General features: G+C 58.4%; 1 protein-coding gene across 4 annotated transcripts in view; it reads right to left on the reverse strand.

Annotated features, from left to right (window-relative positions):
- GAK (cyclin G associated kinase) overlaps positions 1-20,424 on the reverse strand; it is a 57,427-nt gene that overhangs the window by 27,272 nt on the left and 9,731 nt on the right. For all 4 annotated transcript variants that reach the window (XM_075544560.1, XM_075544559.1, XM_075544558.1 and 1 more), the window contains exons 4-11: positions 19,856-19,970; positions 18,113-18,255; positions 10,902-11,027; positions 9,539-9,628; positions 8,152-8,287; positions 7,781-7,893; positions 5,653-5,764; positions 1,548-1,671 (exon numbers count right to left, since the gene is read on the reverse strand). In XM_075544560.1, the coding sequence (XP_075400675.1) occupies positions 1,548-1,671; positions 5,653-5,764; positions 7,781-7,893; positions 8,152-8,287; positions 9,539-9,628; positions 10,902-11,027; positions 18,113-18,255; positions 19,856-19,970 (959 nt within the window). The remainder of the gene's footprint in view (positions 1-1,547; positions 1,672-5,652; positions 5,765-7,780; positions 7,894-8,151; positions 8,288-9,538; positions 9,629-10,901; positions 11,028-18,112; positions 18,256-19,855; positions 19,971-20,424) is intronic.

Here is a 20,424-nt window from a genome sequence, read left to right on the forward strand (position 1 = left end):
TGCCCCCGGGCCGCTCCTGTCATCCCTCTCGGCTGCACACCTTCTCTCCCGTCTCCTGTCAGCCCCAGCATGACCACCAACACGGCGAGAGCAAACGCCCCAGGGCTCGCTGTGACCTGGGGGCTGGCTCTTTGGGTCTTTGCCTGGTTGATTCAGGTCCCAGCCAGCTGGTGGGGTCCAAGGAGGCACGTCTGGTAGGTTCAAACGCCGACCTTCCAGCTAGCATCAAGCGCTTAGCCACGGTGCCACCAGGGCCCCAGTCGGCAGGAAGGTGGGGGCTGGACCACGCAGAGCCACCTTCCATCAGGGGATCTCTGGGGCCCAGGTGCCCTCAGGTGAAGACCCTGCAGGAGGCACTGCCCTCAGACAAGCTGTGACGCTGTCACAGACAGGTGCTGAACAAGAGGCTCTTGGCGGCCAGTTTCCTTAGCAGCACGCCCATCTGCAGCTCCCTCCTCGGGGCCAGCAGGGCAGGGCAGGGTTGGAGGAGCTCTTGGCCACACCGAGCGCCACTCCACACCCCTGCAGCCATGCACCGAGGGCCCAGCCTGCAGCCGCCCGGCCAGTCGACCAGCAGGAAGCGCACAGCACGCCACTCGGGCCGCATGCATTTACCTGGTGCTGCAGGTGGGCAGGCGCGGGCACAAAGGACGGCGTCATACAAAAGAAAACACAAGTCAATGAGGCCCCAGGTCCCGAGAGCACTTGCAGCCAGCCAACCACATCCGGGAAGATCCTACCGCACCAGAGAGCAACCACACCTGGACCACACGCCAGCTGCTGAGGGGGAACTGGACCCAGGAGGGGGCCCTCGGCTTCCAGAAAGGTGAGCCCTTCCAAGGGAACAGACCACGTGGGGACACACCACTTAGACCGGCCACGCTAGCAAGTGTTCCCATGCGCACACAGCACATGCTGGCTCTTCCTAGATCACACTCGCGCCTGCTCACCCCTCGCACTGCCTCACGGACACGGACACATCGTAACTGGAAGCTGAGAGCTGAGCACGAGGACCTGACGGTCCTTTGAGGGGCAGCACTCAGCCAGAGTCCTTAAAAGACATCACAGCCGGGCCACCGAAGAAGCTGACATCAGACGAACCAAACCCGACTAGGGACTGCGACCACACTCCGTGTCTGCATGCTGAGGACGACAAGGCAGGCAGCCAGGAGCCCAAGGCAGCCTCCGGGGACGGCGGAGCAGAGGGGCCTGGGAAGGGTGTCCTCTTGGGGAAGCGGGTGGCGCTGATAGCACAGCTTGGGGGCTGGTGGGTGGTTCTGATGGTGGCAGAGCGTCTCTGCTTTGGGCAAGCACCTCAGGGCTCCTGAGAAGGGACCTGGGTCTGGCTACAGCCTAGAATGGCTTCCCAGCAGCACTCAGGCACGCTGTCCAAGGGCCTCGGGCCTGAGCGCCAAGCCCTGGTCTGCTGGGCGCCTGGGCCGAGGCTGCACCCACCGAACAGTCCTGACAGGAGAGACTGGGCAGCCCGGGCGGGAAGAGCACTCCCAGTGTGATGTGGCTGTGCAGGCCCCGGCGCGCACACTTACTTGGCAACAGACTGGATGACCTTGGAAGAGGTGTCCTTGATGTTGGTGAACAGCCGCTCCGTGCCTCCCCTGAGGATGTCCAAGAAGCCGCTGTAGGTCTGGTCGTACTCCGCAACCGCCAGGCCTGCAGACAACAATGGCTGGGGGCGGCATGCACACACCAGGAGCACCAGGCCGCCGTGCCCCTGCTCAGGGGAGCTGGGTATTCACAGAGAGGGGTGTGGGCAGAGCCGGCTGGAGGAAAGGCCCTGTGGGGGATATGGTTGGCCCTGGCATCCACCCTGCTCCCCCGGGCTCATCCTGACAGGGAGACGCCCTAGCTGTGCTTGCTGTGGTCCCGGGCCCCAGACTTCCCTCCTCAGCCTGTCCTCGGTTCTCTGGAGAAGCCTGTTGACTCAGGAGACCCTGCATCCCCTCCCACACGACCTCACATTGCGCCTACTCTCAGTGTGTGTCGTCTCCCCCACGCCACCCCCCCCCCCCCGCTGCCACCATTCTGGGCCTGCCTTCCACTCCAGAAGGTCCTGGAGAGCCCCAGCCCAGGCTGTGTGGTGACAGTACGACCAAGTGACCCTGCGAGTGAGCACGCATGTGGGGCGAAGACCAGAGGTTGTGCAGCCTGGGAGTCAGAAGGGGGGTGGGAGCAGCAAGCAGAAGCAGGGGGAACGGCTTGGGGTGTCACACAGGCACTTCCTGAAGCTCAGGGGCCACGGGAAGGTGGTCAGGTGTCATCATAAGGCCTCCCAGACCTGAAAGAGGGCTGGGGGCAGTGCATGCTCCCTCAAAGAACTGTCTGTAAGGACAAGGGCGAGCAGACAGCCAGAGTCCCTGGGCAGAGATACGAGGGGGGCGGGGGATGAATATGTGGACCCTCAGTGGGAGTCAGTCACCCAGGGAGGGAGACAGACACATGCACAGGGAGGAGAGGGCTGGGTGGACGGGGGCAGAGCTGGAGCCTGAAGTTGGGTCACCAGCCGTGGGGCTGTAGGAGCAGGTGGGGCCCCGGGGCCTCCATACACTGAGAGCATGCAGAGCTCTGAAAACAGCGAGCGGCATTGACGAGCCAGCCTCAAGCCCAGCCAGTCTGCCGCTGTCCTGACCACTGCCTTAGTCCGTCTGAGAAGGGGAGCGGGGAGGTGCTTAGCTGGTTAAGAACTGCCTTCACCCTGCCCCTGCTGTGTGCCCTCTGTCTGGGACTGAGCGCCTCCAGAGGGCACAGAGTCAGCGTGCTGGTCAACACACTGCAGTCCTTCCAGAACACAGGAGCCTGGAGGGAAGGTCTGACTAGGGGGTGGCACAAAGTCAGTGTGAAAGCAAACACCGGACACCCCACACACTCTGTGGACAGACATGAGGTCCCTGGTGGGTGGCAGGCTGGACTGTGCCCTGGCCTGGGCTCTCAAATCTGTAGCTCAAGGGGGCTTCTTCCCCGAGGAGCGGCGTGTACTGGAGTGTTTCCTTGCTTTCCTTACAACAAGGCCAAAGGCTGCGGGTTCTCGGACAAGTGCAGCTCACCTTGAAACAATCGTCAAGAGCACGCTGGCCCACGTTCTCCGCCCTGCTGGGTACGGAGCAGCCGGCAAGCGGAGAGTGGAGGGGCCACGCTGGGCCCCTCTGTCCAGAGGAGAGAGAGCAAAGCAAAGGGCAGCTGGCGGCACAGTCAGCCCAAAGAACTAGCAGGCCACAGACTGCCAGCGCCCACGACCCGGAGACCACAAGGAGAGGATGTCTGGCTGCCAGGCCCAACTGCCCTGCAAGGGGGCACATTAGAAGTAGATAGAGAGGGGGAGATAGGTGGAAACAAAACCAGAAATCACAAAAGAGACCAGGCTTATTGGTGGGGAAGAGACGGACGGGAAGGGTCCCAGGCCGACAGCCTCTTCACCCTGCAGGTCAGGAAGAGCGCTCATTCCCGGGCCTCAATGTCCAGCAAATGGATCTATGGGAGGTGCCAACACCCTGAGGGGCTGGCTCCTCGCAACACCCACCATTTGCGATCCCAGGGCAACACTGACCCAAGGGCAAAGGGAGGGTTTACGGGAGAGAGGAGGGGGGACAGACAGGAAACTCCGGGAGGAAGGGGGTACTTGACTCGACTTTGTGGGATAGGATCAATGAGGTGGAAGGGTCTGACTTCCTGACTGGAAACACAATTGGAAACCTTCAGCCAAGTGACAACAACAAGAGGCCTGAGTCTGCCACCAGCCGGGACCGTGCGAGGCCACCTTCCCATCTCACTCCCTGGCCCAGGAAGGCCATCGAGAGGCCCAGAGAGCAGCCAGTGCTCACCCGTCCAGGGCAGAGCAGCCACGAGGCCCCAGGCTGCAGGCCAGCAGGCCCCCTCAGGTGGTCACCAGCTCCAGCCACCTTCCACCACAGCCCCCTGGCCATCTCTCCAAGGTACTAGCTACTAGCCTCCACTTCTTGGCCACCTGGTTTCTGCATCGAGTTTGAAAGTCTTCCTCCCAAAAGGAAGTGCTGACCATTTCCTCCACGAGAGGGAGAGAGGGGGGAGCAGAGAAGCAGCGTCCAGAGGCACTGCTGGTCAGCTCCAGACCCCATGCAGCAGTCACATTGAGTCCCAGGGCACAGAAGAGAAGTCTGCGCTCCACTGTGGTCTGTGAGGAGTCCTGGTAAGCACTGGGTTGCTAAACTGCAAGGCCAGTGGTTCAAACCAAGCAGCTGCTTCTAAGAAGAGTGACGAGGCTGTCTGCTCCTGTCACTATTTACCCCCACGGCAGCCCTGTCCATGGGCACTGTGAGTCAGAATCGACTCAACGGCCCTCGGCTGGGCGTAGTTGGGGTTTTGTGGGTGTGTTGGGGGTGCAGTTTATACAGGCAACGGTGGCAAGACTTCATCTCACGTTATCAGGAGAGCAGTCCTGGAGGACCTCACGCTTGATAAAGTAGATGGACTGGCATGGTGACAGTCAGGCACAGGGACGGGACCCGGCAGTGCTGTGTTGCTGTGTCACTTGATGGCACCTTCCTCTCTGTCGTTCACACTTTAAACACGGACCTTTCACAACGCGCCGACAGCACGGGGAGAGGTGAGAAGAGTTGTATGAATGATGTATGACTTACACGAACGGCACAGAGGAAAGCCGCAAGATGTGTGCACATCGCAGTGTCCACAGGCCCACTGTGGCCCGGCCTGCACCGCCCCAGGTGAGGTTCCCCAAGGCTGGGCCATGAGCAGGCAAGGGGCAGGCTGCAGCTTCCCGCGTTTGTCACTGCCCCGCACCGTGCGCTGACATCCGGGCTACATCTCCAAGCTGACGAACAACCCACAGCTACGCAGGACCTCCCTGGTGCCCACCTGCCTCCCCTCAGGGGCCTCAGGACCCGTAGGCAGGTACTCAGAGCTCAAACGTTTCCGAACCTGGGGCTTCCCACAGCCTCCCGGAGCGCTCCCCACCTATCTTGGCCCAATGTTCAGATAACCTCTCCTCATGTCTCTCAGAGGCCACATCCTGGCAGGCCCCACAGGCTCTTCCAGCTACTCGCCCTCCTTTCCCTCTGCTTCCCTAGTGCTGGACGTCACACCAATCCTTACCCCAACGAGCCACCTCAGCCTCCTCCTAGCACAAGGCCCCCTGCTCCTCTGCCACTGCGTCCATGTCCCTGCCAGGCTGTGGTCCTCTGGCCCCCGCCAGGGGAAGCAGGGGTTCCAAGGCCTGGGAAGCTGCCTGACAGTCTGTGCTACCAGGTTGGGGCCTCAGCTGGGCCTCTTCAGTGGGGTCTACAAGACCCCTCACCCAGAAGCTCGTGAGCACTAGGGCCCGGGGGAGCTTGCCTGGCCGAGCGAGTAAGCACCACCATTCATGGCCCCACAGGGGACAGTGGAGCCCACAGGCAGGGCCCCTTCCCAGCACCTCTTCCTGCTCTGCTAGGGCCGTCTCTTCTCAGAGATAAAATGTAAATGGCCAATCTACCAGCTCTGAGGACCTTGGGGGTGGGGTGTCACTGAGCTGCAGGAGAGGGGGGCAAGGGAACCCTGGACTGGCAGCTTATCTCCCCCAGAGAAAGGCTGTTGCTCCTCAGGACCCAGGAGCTGTACCGGGAGGAAGAGGAGGGTGGGCCGAGCGACCCCGGCAGCACTGACCTCCACTGTACCCGCTGTTCACGGTGCCTGAGGGCCGGGCACCCAGAGCCCCTGGAGGGGGTGGCCCTCGGGGCTGGGCACTGTTCCCGAAGCCTCCATTCTGTTCCAGGAGCTGCAATGATTCCAAATGCACGGGATCAATCCTCCACGCGACCCATTCCCCTCCAGCTGCGGGCAGAACAGGGACACTTCCCACCGACCACCGTCCTTCCCCACCAGGTGAACTCTCACTCTCCCATCAACCAGCAAAGCACTACCCAGGGCCGACGGGACAAGACTGGGGTGCACTCGCCCCTGGTGCACTCGCCCCTGGGAACCGCCAGGAGAGCCCTCTGGGAGACAGCATCTGGGAACACGCTGATGACACCCAACATGGCCAATGCCCATGTGCCTTCACCCAGGGAGAGCCCCAGGAGCCAGGCTGCAGCATGTGGGCGGCCACGCCTGCCCAAGGACAGACAGAGCAGTGCCGGGTGGTGGGGCCGCCGGGAGACGCAGCAGGGCCGAGTCATCCTTGGGTCGTGTCCTCAAGTCAGATGGATGCGGGGCAGAGACCCAAAGCAGTCTCAGCTTCCACAGCAACCCCACCTCTGCCTGCGGGGCGCACCCTGACTGCGAGACCCACAGTCCGAGAGGAGGGAGTCCAGGATGACCCAGGTGCAGGGCCAGGGCACCAAAAGGAACAGAGCTGCCCCTTCCCAAGGTGGGAGGACAAGACTGGCAGGAGATGCTGGCGAGTAGCCTAGGAAACAGTTGTCCCATGTCCCATGAGGCTGTCCACGGTGGGAGTCCAGGGCTGTGGAAGGAGGCTGGGCTGACGCAGCGGTGGCAAGTTCTCACAGCAGAGGGCTGGGCACCGGGCCCCAGAGCGTTCCAGAGGGGTGAGGGGGTTAAGGAAGACAAGGCTGGCCAAGGGATGGCATCGCTGAGTGGCCAGCGGTGCAGGCCGCCAGGAGAGCTGGGGGCCTAGTCGGGTGTGAGTGACCCTGAAGAGAATCTAGTAACTTGACCAAGTGACGGAGGACTCACAGCGTCGCTGTGCAGAGAACAGCGAGACGAGGCCCTGACTTGTGGAACGCTGAGCAAGAAGCTGGTGGCTGCAGTTGGCTTCGGTGTTTGACCATGTTGTGATGCGGGTGGGAGATGGGCGCAGACACAAAGGCGGGAACGAGAGAGAAGACGCGCAGCAGGCTCCAGGGCACAGCAAGCACCACACGAAGGAGGGTGCCCAGGCAGCGCCAGGAGGGTGCAGGGACTGCTAGGCAGGAGTGGGTATGCCGCGGAGCAGGAGCTCCCTGCGAACGGCTGGGGCTTCCTTGTCAGAGGTGAGATGTCCCCACGTCACACGGGAGGAGAGGGGTCTCTTTGTCAACCATGAAGAGACGTGTCTCCTTGTCCAGTAAAAAGTGGGTCAGGTTGTCCCACAGCAGGTGAAAGGCTTCCTTGTCCAGAGAGGTGAGACGTCCCCACGTCAGGCAGGCAGCGAGGAGATTCGGCGTTGTCTTCATCCACAGGCAGTGAGGGGTGCAGGGCGGCTGCCATCGAGTGGGCTCAGGTGTGGGGGACACCTCTACAGGAGGTGCTGGCCGAGCACTGAGGGCGATCTTCTCTTCCTGGAGCCCCGTTTCCTCACAGCGCCTCTGTGCCCTCACTCCTCCCCAGACAGACGCCCAAAGGCAGGGCTCCGCGCCCGCCGCAGCTCCCGCTCCGCCGTCGGCATGACCCAGGGGCTGTCTGATGGACACGTCCCCATGGGGTCCACACTGACAGTGTGAACGGTGGCCCCGCATGCCCACTGTGGGAATCGACTTCTTTTTACGGATGCCTCCACCCCTGCGACCCCACACGGGCGGGCACATTGCTGCCTCACTTTGCCCAGTGGGTTCTGTTGTCCGGGCTCCTTCCCGGGGGAGTCAGGGTCACTCACACCCCTGCTCTCTGGACCTGACCCCCAGTTGCTTCAGGGCAAGTCCCTGCCTTCCTGCCCCTCTGTTGCAGCACAGAGCAGCGGGAGAACTCTCCAGCATGCCCGGCCCCGTCCAGACGGTTCTGTCAGGCCCACACCACCCGGTTCGGACCTCATCGTCCAACCGCGTGCTGCGGCCCTGGGTGGGCCGGCCCCTACTACCTCTGTGATGGGTGACTTCGGGTTCAAGTTTCTGGCAGCAGCAATTTCCTGGAGCTGGTTGACCACTTCAGTGATGGACAGTCGCTCTTTGGGGTCGACCCTCAGCATGGAGCCTGGAACGGAGGGGCACAATCACCCACTCTCACAGGCCACCAGCAGCCGGGGCCACGAGGGAGGGGACGGAGTGGTGAAGCACAACATAAAAGGAGCCAAGATCACCCCCACTTCAGAACCCCGTCAACACAGCAGGGGTTGGCCCAGCGAGAGGCTCCCCAAAAAAGCCACAGGCAGGATGCTCAGGAAGGAGACCCCCCCCTACCCCCACTGCTGCACTGATCAACAGTGGGACCTGTCCCCACTAGGAAACTTACGGATGAGGTCGTGGAAGACCGTGTAACGGGTGTCGCTGGGAGGGATCGAGAATTTCCCGTTGACGATGCGAAGCTTTGCTCCATCCTCAAAAGGATGCTGCCGGAAGCAGAGTAGGTACAAGATGCAGCCCAGGGCCTGTTGGGGATGAGTACACTCGGTGAGTGCCCGGGGCTGTGGGAGCCAAGACACAGGGGCGAGCCATCCTGACATCCTTCAGGCCAAAAGCCTGCCCCGCCTTGTCAGTGCCTTCTGAGTGCTCTCACTAATGTCAAACCAGGGCCTCAAACTGGTTCCCTGCTATGCCTGGGCTCCTGCTGAGCACATGCCCATCCAGTCCAGCCTGGTCAGAGCAAGGCCTTGGGCGGCACTCACTGGTCTCCTCTGATCGATCGATTACTACTGCTGCCAGAGGCATGAGACACGCTCACACATGTACAAGGACAGCGCCGAGGGCATGACACACCACAGTGGCTGATCTCTCCGTGGCACCAGGGAACTGCCCAAACCCCCAAAGAACAAAACCCAACAAAGTTCAGAGTCCTTGGGCTTTGGTCAGGGCTCCTGGGAGCCAGTCTCTGCCCCAGTGTGTCAAGAGGGGCTGTGGGTCACCCCAGCCACGCCTGTCACCTGGTGTCAGCTCAGCCTCTGAGGCAGGCAGGCTAAAGATCAAAGGCCAGCCACGTCTTGGTCAGTCATGTGCACATGACCAACCTGAAAAAATGCTGCCTCCAGAGCCTCTGTGAGCTTCCCAGGTGGGCAATACTCTGTGCATGAGGTGACCACTGCTGCCAGCTGGCACGCCACAGGGAGGGCCGGCCTGCCCTGGGCCTTCCCGGGCTCGGTCCCCTGCCCTGACCAGTTCATCGCTCCCCAAGGCTGACTGATTTTTACCAGCATCCTCTCGCTCTTCTCAATTCAAGACTTCCAAATCTGAGGGATGTGGCCAAACGGAGGGTGGTCTGGGGGCTCTGCACTTGTAAACAGTCTCAGAAGTGGGGGTGTCTGCCCCCTAACACCGCACAGCCACAGGCTGCCGCCACTTGTGAACCCAGACCGAGAGTGGCGCCACCACCGCCCAAGTGCAGGTAGCTTGGTGCTCAGGTCAGGACCTCACTGGGCGAGCGGCGGGAAAGAGCCGGGGGAGCAGGCCCAGAGTCCTTTCCCAGGCTCAGCATGTGCTGCCCACACCCCCGCATCTAGAGGCTCTGCCCAGACTCGGGAGGGCACAGACGCTCTGTGTGGTTTGGAGCAGGGTCTGTATATCAGCGTGCCCATCCTCTCCAAGGGCACCCCTCACAGGGTGGGCGGAGGCACCACCCCAGCTGTAGAGGGCCCGACGGCAGGCACACAGCCCCGGGCGGGGATGGACGCAGGACACACACGCACCCAGATGTCCTGCTTCTCGCAGATGGGGAAGTTGGAGTACAAGTCCACCATCTCGGGCGTCCGGTACATGGGGGTTGTGTTCCGCGTGATCTAAGAGGGAAACACAGACGATTCAGAGGGAGAGCCCCATGGCTGTGACCATGCTTGCCCAGCCTGGCCCCCGTCACCCTGCAGGAAACCCGTGAAGGGACGTTTCCACAGGGCACAGTCCAGAGAGGTGTGAGGCCGCTCAGGCCCCGACTCCCAGCATTGTGCCCTGTCACATCAGATGAAAGCCCACCGCCCAGACTGGGGAGAGAGTTGCCAGGTCTCCGCAGGCCTCACTGCACAGACGGATGTCCACTGCTGACCAACGTGGCCCCAACTGCGGGTGGGGAGGGGCTATTGGTTAAGCAGCCAGCCTGGGCAGTGTAAGTCCATCCAGAAGAACCAGTGACCTGGGTTTGCAGCACAGGCCCCTGGCACACAGGGCACAGCCACTGAGGCGGCTGTGCTCACAGCAAGCCTAGTGTTCCTGGCGGTCACCTCTATCTAGGCAAGCCTGTCACTGGTCTTTCTCTACCGGCCAACTGGGGTCGCACTGCCAAGTCAGGCAGCAGTCGGTGAGTGTGTGAACTCCAGATGTGCCGGATGCAGTGGGTCACTCTGTGGTCTGTGACTGCTGCTTCCCTGAGGACTGCTCGGGGAGAAAGCAGGATCTACAACCATGGGGCAGAGCCAGCCCAGAGCCTGCTCTCAATGCGCCCCGCTCTGACAGTGGATGGCTGGAAGGCTCTTGTTCCACAGCAAGATCCAGCAGGTGCCAAGACCCCCAAGCCCCCAGCTGGGGTTTGCTGAGGGAGCGCAGTCTAGGGCTGGGAAAAGGAGGGACGGTGCTCACAGATCCGTGCCCCAGTGAGGGGAACCACACCCCCACAAAGCAGCCACAGACTGGGACGGGCTGGATGGGCAGGGCCTCAGAGTAGTCGTGCAGGTCAGACAGGGTAACCAACCCCCCACCCCGCATCAGCATTGGCCGCACTGTTTTGATTTATTTGGACAATTTACAGAAACCCTACATTGGAATCCCCCTTTGAGAAGATTGGGAAGAGACTCTAGGCAAGCGCCCTGAGGCACTGGGAGGCAGCTGGGGAGTGAGCCGGAGAAAGACAAAGTGGAATGTTCTCACGGAACCCGGGAAGCTGGGGGTGGGTTCCTTGGAAGTGTCTGACTGTCACCAGCACCCAGGTTGCGGCTGGAGGAGGCGAAGCCCTGAGAGGGTGCCCTGGGCACTGGCCTGTGTGCACTGGTGGACCACAGGGGCAGCTACAGCTGGATCCGAGAGGGTCAGCGCGACTGTGTCACCGCCGCTGCCCGTCCTCACCTCCTCCTCCACCATCGCCCGCTTCTGAGCGCTCCAGCTGTAGTCAGGGTAGTGTGACAAGGTCGTGGCGCTGCCAAAGTCGCACAGCTTGATGGTCCCCTGGTCACTGACCAGCAAGTTTTCAACCTGCGAGATGCACGGAGAGACGGGATGGGCAGGAACAGGCAGACACACAAACCAGAGCCTGTCTCGCTGGGACCAGGCTCAGATGACAGGCAAGGTGCCACAGAGCCCTCTGCAGGCTTAGGACTGGGAGGGCTGGGGGTTCACACTAGGTCGGCAAAGGGGGCTTCATACAGGCAAAAGGAGGAGGGAGAAAAGGCAGTCTCATATTTTGATTCAAAAGCCATTTGCACTGGAAAGTGGGCCACTCCGGAAAATACAGGGAGATTCAAACAAACAAGGGTCACCTGGGTTAATACGGACCGGCCGTTGGTCACCACAGCCCACAGGCCACGAGCCGACCGACCGCATCAGGGCTTCAATCCTGAGCACCCTAGTCTGACAGCCCCATCCCTTTGCAGCCCCACACAGATGACGCCTGCAGGCGACTTTCCATCCACTAAGAGTGCCCTCAGGCAGAGTGCCTGCCCCCCCTCCAGCCAGCCTAGAGTCCCAGGAGGGGTGGTCTGTCCCTTAAGGGCTTGCCTGGGTGTGTCCTTGATGCAGGGCACAGGCAGGCCCTATGGGCCTCGCCCTGACTGCCCTCAATTGCGCTTCCTTGATAGCTTCCTCTGCTCTCCATGCCCTTGGGAAGCGCGGCCTCTCCACGCGCCCTCGGATGCCACTTGACATGATGCTCATGGCCTCTGCCATCCGGATGCCTCAGTGTCTCTGTCTCTTTTGAGACTTCATAAATGGACTCCTCAAATTTTATTTGAAATGAGGTCTCCTTTGTACCCTGAAACACAACTCAGGACATAAGCTAGCAAGAGACGCACCATGCCCCATGGCTGGAAAGCTAGGAGACTCTACGATTCATTTTAATACCTGAAGCAAGCAGGAAACTACCGCCTTCCTAAAGTGGCAAGGCACAACCCTGTCCCGCTGTCAGACGGGGTCAGTGACCTATGACCTTGTCATCTCCTGCTTTTGCACAGCCACAACTAAGAATTCAGCGTGAAGGGATTACGATCCAATGCAAAGAAGACCCACATCCTCACAACTGGGCCAGAAGGTAACATCTTGATAAATAAGAGATCAGACTGACGTGTCAAGGACTTAATCTTGCTTGGTTCCACAGCTGATGCTCATGGAAGTAGCAGTGGAAAATCACACAACGCATTGCACTTGGGTACATGTGTGTTGAAAAGCCAGGGTGCTCCTTTGGTGACTACAGGGAGCCTGGCCCAAGCCGTGGTATGTATCGGAAAGTTGGTCATTGAATAAGGAGGACTGAAGAAGAATCTAGCATTTGAACTGCGGTGCCAGCAAAGAATGCAGAAACCACCAGGGACTAACGAAGAACAGATCTGTCTTGAAACAAATGCAGTGAGAATGCTCTTCAGAGGCCCAGGACGGTGACACTTCATCTCATCCACTTTGGGCAAGTCAGGAGACACTGGCGCTGAAGGACATAGGAGGGACAGCCTTCCTTCTTCCAAGACAGATGGGTCTGTCCTTTCGGCAGTCCATGAGACTTTCCCTGTTCTTCTCCAGCACCCCCGTTCACGTGCATCCAGTCTTCCGGTCTCCCTTCCTTTCGCATGGAGATATGGTGCAATGGAGAACACTAGGGCCCGGGTTGGAGGCACCTTCGTCCGCAATAAGCAGCCTGACTCTTGCTTCAACACTCTAATGAGGTCGTGTGCCACAGACTGACGTAATGCAATGTCTTTTGAACTCTTGACTGCTGCTTCCATGAGCCTTGATTGTAAGTGTGGTAGTTTCATAATCTGTTGTCAATTTGAGACTTATGAGTGAAAGGGTTGAGTTTACCTGCCAATCAGGTCACAGCTTGATGACCTCATTTGGAGGCATTAAGAAGATAAGTAACTCGCTGGAGGGACACTCATCCACTCCCTGCGAGACATTTCTGAGGAGAAGCTGCATGGAGCTACCCTGATGCAGCCAGAGCACTGGAGCTGGAGGAGCCACGTGGAGACCCCTGCCAGCGCTGAGATGCTTACAGCGCCACTGGACCCACAAGACTTCCCACCCACTGGCCTGTGATCTTCCTGCACTTGGCGTCATTGCATGTGTTTCATGAGTCTGAAGAGGACTTTATAGATTAGTATCAGACATATGGGCTAATATCGGACTTATAGACTTGATCTGGACTGGGCTGGGATGTTTTCTCAATATTCAATTGTTCCTGTATATAAACCTTTCCTATACACATATGTGTTTATGAATTTGTTTTTCTAGTTTACCCAGACCAAGACAATGGATCCAAGTATGACAAAATCCTGGACAACTTGAACTTTTTCTCCATTGATCATGTTACCTGTTGGTCCAATTGTGAGGATTTTGGTCTTCTTTACATTGAGTTGCAATCCATACCAAAGGGTACAGTCCTTGGTCTTCATCAGCAAGTACTTCAAGTCCTCCTCACTTTCAGCAAGCAAGGCTGTGTCATCTGCACACCGCAGGAGCCACACTCTCAGCACACAGATTGGACATGTATGGTGATGCACCCTGATGCACACCTGTCCCGAGTTTAAACCGTGGAGTGTGCCCTTGCTGTTTGCACAGTTGCCTCTGGTTCCATGGATGAGTTCTGAATAAGCACAGTGGTGTCAAGGAGTTCCCATTCCTCCCAAGGCTACCCACAGTTTCTAATGGTCCACTCAGCCGAATACCTTGGCAGTCAATGAAACACATGTGCACATCTTTCCCATCCCTTAGTAATGGGTTGGTGGGACACGTCCCCTGGGGCTCCTTCGGCACTACAACGGCAAAGAGTTGAAGAGCTGTGACAGAGACGGCCTGACATCTACCTCAAACCTGCCACTTGCTATCCGGGACCCGGACTCAGGGTGTGCATCTTGCTATGATGTTTACCAGGTTTCAAGAGAGCTTCAGGACTAAGACCAGGAAGAGAGGTCTGGAGGTCCACCCCCAGAATCAGCCAGCGAAAATGCCGCAGATCACAACACCCTGAGAACCTTGTGTCAGTGACGAGCTCATAGCAACTCCAAGGACACCCGGTCGTGTCCAGGTACAGGAGGATGCAGCCCACCCAAGGCTGCTCCCAGAACACCATGGCCTGCCACAGGGCCGCTGGCTCAGCAGCAGAACCCTCAAGAGAAAGCGGTGCCTTCCCAGCAGGGAGAATACCACTGGAGCTCGGGCCACACATAGCGCAGACCGCACTTACAAACATCCTACAGAGCAAACAAAGGCAAAGAATGTAGACTGGTGGGAAGAAACCACAAATCTGTAGCCATGAAGCAGGTGGAACGTAGCAGGGGCAGAGTGATGGAAACTTCTTAGACAAAACCAAGCCCTTTGCAGAAATGTGTCGCTGGCCTGCGGACCTGGTCCTGGGAGTAACACTCCACCACCGGCATGGTCCGCACAGTGCTGCAGGGAGAAGAGGGCCCACAGCTTGGGGACAGCTGTGTAAGGTGTGATTAGGGGAAGAACGAAGAAAACGGAAGCCACCAGTCCCAACCCCCCCCACCCCCAACGCCAGGAGATGGTGCCCAGCTGCGGTCCTGGAAGGAGCGAGGGGAAATGTGGGACAAACTTGAGATGGTCTCAAAGTACAGGTGGGATAGACTCAGGTCCGATTCTGGGTGCTGCGGACTTGCTTAAATTTTCTTCATCACCCAGAACATGCAAACGAGAAATGAATGTTCTATTCCAGTTAGCCCCTGCTCTCATTCTGGTTGTTGATCCTGGGTTTCTCCATCATTTCTCCTCACCAGTGTACTCAGGTTGGTTCCTGTCTATGACATCTGGTGAGGTCTCTATGTACAGTCAATGTTGACGTTGTAGATAACTAATATATGCAATGAAGAGCGGTTGGCTTTACCAAATTCTACCATGTACTCTCTAGCTTTATTTCTGTTTTCAAGGTCAAATTCACCAACTATTGCTCCTTCTTGGTTTCAAACTTTCACATCCCAGCTGCCAACAATCACCAGTGCATCTGGATCGAATGATCAAACTCTGACTGAAGAAGCTGGTAGCATTCATTCATCACGTTCTTCATCATTGCTTTCGTCGCTGGTGCAAACATTGGAATCAAAGTTGTAGTAATGGGACTTACCATATATACTCGAGTATAAGCCGACCAAAATATCACCACAAACTGCATGAAGAATGTGCTGAAAAACAGGGCTTACACACGAGTACATACGGTATTTGAAGTTTTTAGATATTATTCTATCACAGGCAATCCTGTACTTCAAGCTAGATCTTGAAATGTTCTCTTTGATGACAAACGCAATGCCTTTCCTCTTGAATTCAGTAAACTGAATGTCAAATTCAAAACAGTCAATACCAGTCTGTTTCAGCTCACTAATGCCTACACTGAAAGTTGTGTGGGGTTTGTGTGTGTGTTGGAGTGAGTGTGTAAGAGAGCGTTCTAGCAAAGAGAAAACATCCCACGCAGTCCAGAGTCTGATATCGGCCCATCTGTCTGATACTAGGTCATTTCATTTCTGATGACGTCTGATCTTCCTAAATTCACACTCTGTACATTGTGAGTTCCGATGACTAGTAGACACCTGCAGCTGTCTCTTCTTATTTTGAGTCATTTGCTATCAGCGAATGAAGGCTGACCAGGTCTCGCTCCCTCCACTGTGACCTGGTGGCCTGCTTTGGGGGTAGGGGGGGCAGAGCCCTCAGCCTGCTGAGGCACCCCGAGTGCACAGGACAACATTGCACACTTGCACTCATAAGGTTTCATGGCTCATTCCTCAGAAGCAGACACTTCTTAGCCTGCTCTTAGTCAGGAAGCTCCACTGAAACCCTGGGTGACTGCACGGGCAGGGAATAATTTAATGTGGCTCTTCCAGACAAAAGTCTCTGACTCCACAAACGACCTTACCCTGTGTGGGTCTGGGAAGAAGGTGGGAGACGATGGCCGAGAGGATTCACTTGTGAGTCATCGCCCATAGGATGTCCTGGAGCGGCACCCTGCTGTGCAGACTGAGCTCCCTGAGCAGCAAGAGCCAGGAGTGGAGCGACCGTCGCCCGCCGGACCTCCTAGACGAAGACCACAGCTACGAGGAGCAGCAGCGGCACCAGGTGCCGGCACAGGGAAGAGTGAGAGACTTCCCCACTCCCGGCGCAAGTAAAGCAGGGCTTTCGTGCAGAGGCTGGCTTGCGGAGTGAGGTACCTCGGGGCACTTAGTTGGGAAAGCTGGACTTGCCGACCCGCAGTGGAGCTGAGTGCCTTCTGACTGAGGCTTACTGGAGTGGGGTGCCTCTGGGAACTTAATTCAGGGAGCTGGGTTTGCTGACTCATGGAGCCTGAGCTGAATGCCTTCGGGTGGAGGCTGACAGCAGAGCCGTGTGTCCCCCGGGCATTTATCAGCAGACCTGCGACAGTGCAACATGGGCTGGTAAATGACAACCTTTACCGGCACCTTTCTCACTCATCACCTTCCCCAACCACCCCTTCCTCTCATGGGGAATCTCGCCATGGGGCAAGCAGAGAAACAGGAAGCAGAGACACAAAGACCCCTCACGGGGGCTTTCCGGCAACCTTGCTGGTATTGCAAACAGTCATCGATCTCACAGGAACACGCCAGCCGCCGCACTATGACAAACTGACGGCACACACTAAGCTCCCTGCCATGGAGTAAATGCTGGCTCACAGGGACCCTCCAGGGCAGGGCAGGGCTTCCCCGTGGTTTCCTGAGCGTTGTTGCTTTAGGGGCGTAGAAAGCCACCTCCTCGTCCTCCAGGTTAGCAGGCCACAGCATAACCAGTGCACTGCCAAGTGTGCATCAGGAGCCACTAGGAGCTGTTGGTTCTGTACAAGTTAAATAGGAGGAGTGGTCGCAACAGTGTGTTGTAAAGCAAGCCAGAAATGCAAGCCAGAGTCAACAGAGGCTGTGGGCCCGGTGACATCACAATGATGTCTGACAGCAGAGGGCACACTACAAGGATACTGGCTCATGGACTCAGTGGATCCTAAGAAACTATAGATAACGTTCCAAGGGAATTCCGGACCATTCCCATGGGCCCATGTGGAAGCTGTGCATAGTCACTTGAACAGAACAATGGGGTATGGTATGGCTTACATCAGGAACGGCGTGCATCGAGGTGGCATCCGCTCACCACCTCCAGTCAATCCGTGTGCTAAGCAAAGAAGCGGCGCAGCTGGCCTCTCTGAGAAAGAACTCGGCGTCGGCGAACTGGGCACGCGGACGCAGCTTTGCGTCCCCCAAACAGATGGAGAGCTTGAAGCCCTTCCTGACGGAAAGACAGTCTACACCTTCAACAGGGCCCACACCAGTCAGACAACCACCGGCCTCACAAGCACAGACACTGTGATGAGAAACTGACAAACGTTCCCTGTGGTCCAAAGAGCGCCTCTTCCCGGATCCACAGCCAATGCCCATGGCATGAGCCGCCAGGAAACCAAATGACAGAGTGTATCGGGCCAATCTGCTGTACGAGACCCCTTTGAAGTACTGAAGGGCCAGGATGTCACTGTGAGGACTAAGGTGCACCTGACACCAGGCATGGCGTTTCCAACTGTTGGGGGGGGGCGGGGAAGAGCTGGAAATTAGTCCGGAAAAGCAAAAAACTCCCGCCTTCGGATGTGCGCTACTGGCAAACACTAAAGTCCGTGCATGGCCAGAGACACACATGCGCATCAGTGCCTCGGAGGACACACAGGCAGCATGCGCCTCTGACTCGCAGACAGAGAGACTACTCACGCTCGCGGGAAGCTCCCAAGAAGGACCGGTCCCCTACAGAAGGACATTGTGCTTGGAAGCATGCAGGAAGGGGCGGGTGGGGGGAGGCAGCTACTGCACAGGGTCGAGGCCTTGAGGGCCCATGGCAAGGAGAGGGTTTGCAGGCCCCCAAGAGAGGCCTGACACCGTGTGCATTAGCAATGAGGCATGAGAACAAACAGGGCTGCTTCCAGCACTTAAAAGGGGAGGTCTCTGAAAAATCCAGTTCTGCTATTCCAATGCTTGTAGACCCCACCACCTTCCCCATTTCCCAGGTCACCCGGTTCCCTAGACTTCGCTGCCAACGTGCTGTGACCCACACCGCAGGGCCCGCACAGTGCGGGGTGGTACCTTGAGGTCTCTGTGTGTGATGGGCGGCTTTTGCTTGTGCATGTGCTGCACCGCTCTGCACGTCTGGTAAAAGATCTTCAGAACCGTATCACACGAGAGAGGCCCTCTGGCCTCAATTTTCTTTACAAAATCCACCAGCTGTCCTAAAAGAGAGCAGTGAACGCACATAACCACAGGCTCGAGTTACGAGACCTCCACAGCCCCCAGTCAGCGGGAAAGCTCACTCTGCCCACACACACACACACTGGCCCATACGCCTTTCTGCTTCGCACTGTCTGGGTGGGAGCCTGCTGCCCATGGGTGCCCAACCCTCACAGCTGTAGCACTGACCACCAGTGCCCAGCCCCACAGCTGCTCTGCCCCACAGCTGCTCTGCCCCACCGGTGCCCAGCCCCACAGCTGCTCTGCCCCACCGGTGCCCAGCCCACAGCTACTCTGCCCCACCAGTGCCCAGCCCACAGCTGCTCTGCCCCACCGGTGCCCAGCCCACAGCTGTTCTGCCCCACTGGTGCCCTGCCCCCACAGCAGCACCACAGGCCTATTCTCCCCCTGGATAAAGGACAGGCCTGCCCTGCACAAAGGGAGCCCTGGCAGAGCAGAGGAACCCGGCCAGGAGCTAGACACCTGTGGCTACGCCAGAGAAATGTCCCATGACCACTGACAAAAATCCCCCGGGACCAGGGTACTGACAGAGAGAAACCACTGGAAATGCACATTTCACGCAGTCATCAGAATCACCGGAAACATTCCATATCAGCAGATACAGCCTGTCACTGTGCGTGTGACCCTGCAGGCCAGGAGGGCAGCCCAGAGTGCGGAGGGGGCTCAGTCTCAGAGCAGACTCGGAGCATCCGAGGGCCACCCCCTCCTCCTCAAGCCCAGGCACCGACTCCGCAGGACAGGCTGCCCAGAGCAGGGGCAGCCCCAAGCTTGGTGGGCACAGGACTCCTCCTAGGCTCCGAGGCCAGTGGCTCTTCGCCCCGGCAGCCGTCTGTCCAACCAACAGCGCCTCTTCCACCTCAGCTCAGACCCCCAAGTCTCTGCCATGGCAGCCAACGTGGCCACCAAGTACCATGGTAGACCCAACTGCAGACCATGGCTCAAACCATCCCTCTTAGAAGGCCCCTCCTGCCTGCACTGCCGACACTGCCCCCCAAGCAGTACCCAACCCACAAACACTGACTCTGACTCAGAGCCCGCCCCGCTCCAAGCTTCGGTGACCATTCCACATATGGGAAGAGTTGGGCGGTAAGCTCCAAAGAGCAGCCTCTGTCCACTGTGCCCACTTGTGTGTTGCGTCAGTGCCCAGATGACCCCCAGGACAGGCTGGTGGATGAATGACAAAGGTGGTATCACCTCCTCTGCAGAGGGGCGGGGGGACTGAGGTCTCATGGAGGACATGCCGTCAATGAGGGGACAAGTTCCCCAATCCTCCAACGGTTCAGCACCACCAAAGACCCCCCTCGGCCCACTCTGCTCTTCTCTCCTGGGGGTGGGGATGCTCTCAGCACACTGAAGTGCTGCCTTCTGACTGAACCTCAGCCGACCAGACTTCCTGCAGCACTAAGAAGCCACTAGAGAGAAACCACAACCAAACGCGGACCCACAGCCACCAAGCTGATCCAACACATCGCAGGACTGTGACAGGGCAGGACTGAGCCCCCAGGGTTTTCTGGGCTGGCCACCAGGACTTTCCTCCGAGCGGCCATGGGGTGCTTCCCACCACAGGCAGTAGGGACGCACCTTTGCAGAGCTCTGTCAGCAGCAGGAACTCAGCCTGGCCCGTGTCCGACTCCTCCTTCCCGATGGACGCCGCAGAACAAAACTGCACGATGTTGGGGTGGCCTGACAGCTTCTTCTGCAGACATCTGGTTAAAGGAAAGCCACGCCTCTGTGCAGTAACATGCCCAAGCTTAGAACTAAATCCACACCCTACGGCTCCGCCAGCAGAGGCCACCAACCATGTCAGTGAGCGGGGAGTGAGGGACCCGCAGAGGGGCAGCAGGAGCGGGGCAGCAGTGCGAGGACAGGGCTAAGGTGGCGTGCAGACAGCTCGACTCTGGCCGGGCCCACGGGAGCCTGGGGCCTGCAGAGGATTCAGAGGACACCCTGCCAAAAGCTTGTGGATAACAGCACTGACTGGCCACTAGCTGTGCTGCCGGGACACTATGGCCCCACCCTCGTGGCCGCCAGAACCAGAGAGGCCCACGCTTGGAGAGAAGAGGAGGGATGCATTGAGAGGAAGGAAAAGGCCACAGGGTGGGAGAGACAGAGGCCGGGTCAGGACCTTCCCATGGGCCCTCCCTGGGTAC

This window comes from Tenrec ecaudatus, chromosome 3 (genome assembly GCF_050624435.1).
Source record: "Tenrec ecaudatus isolate mTenEca1 chromosome 3, mTenEca1.hap1, whole genome shotgun sequence".
Lineage (NCBI taxonomy): Eukaryota > Metazoa > Chordata > Mammalia > Afrosoricida > Tenrecidae > Tenrec > Tenrec ecaudatus.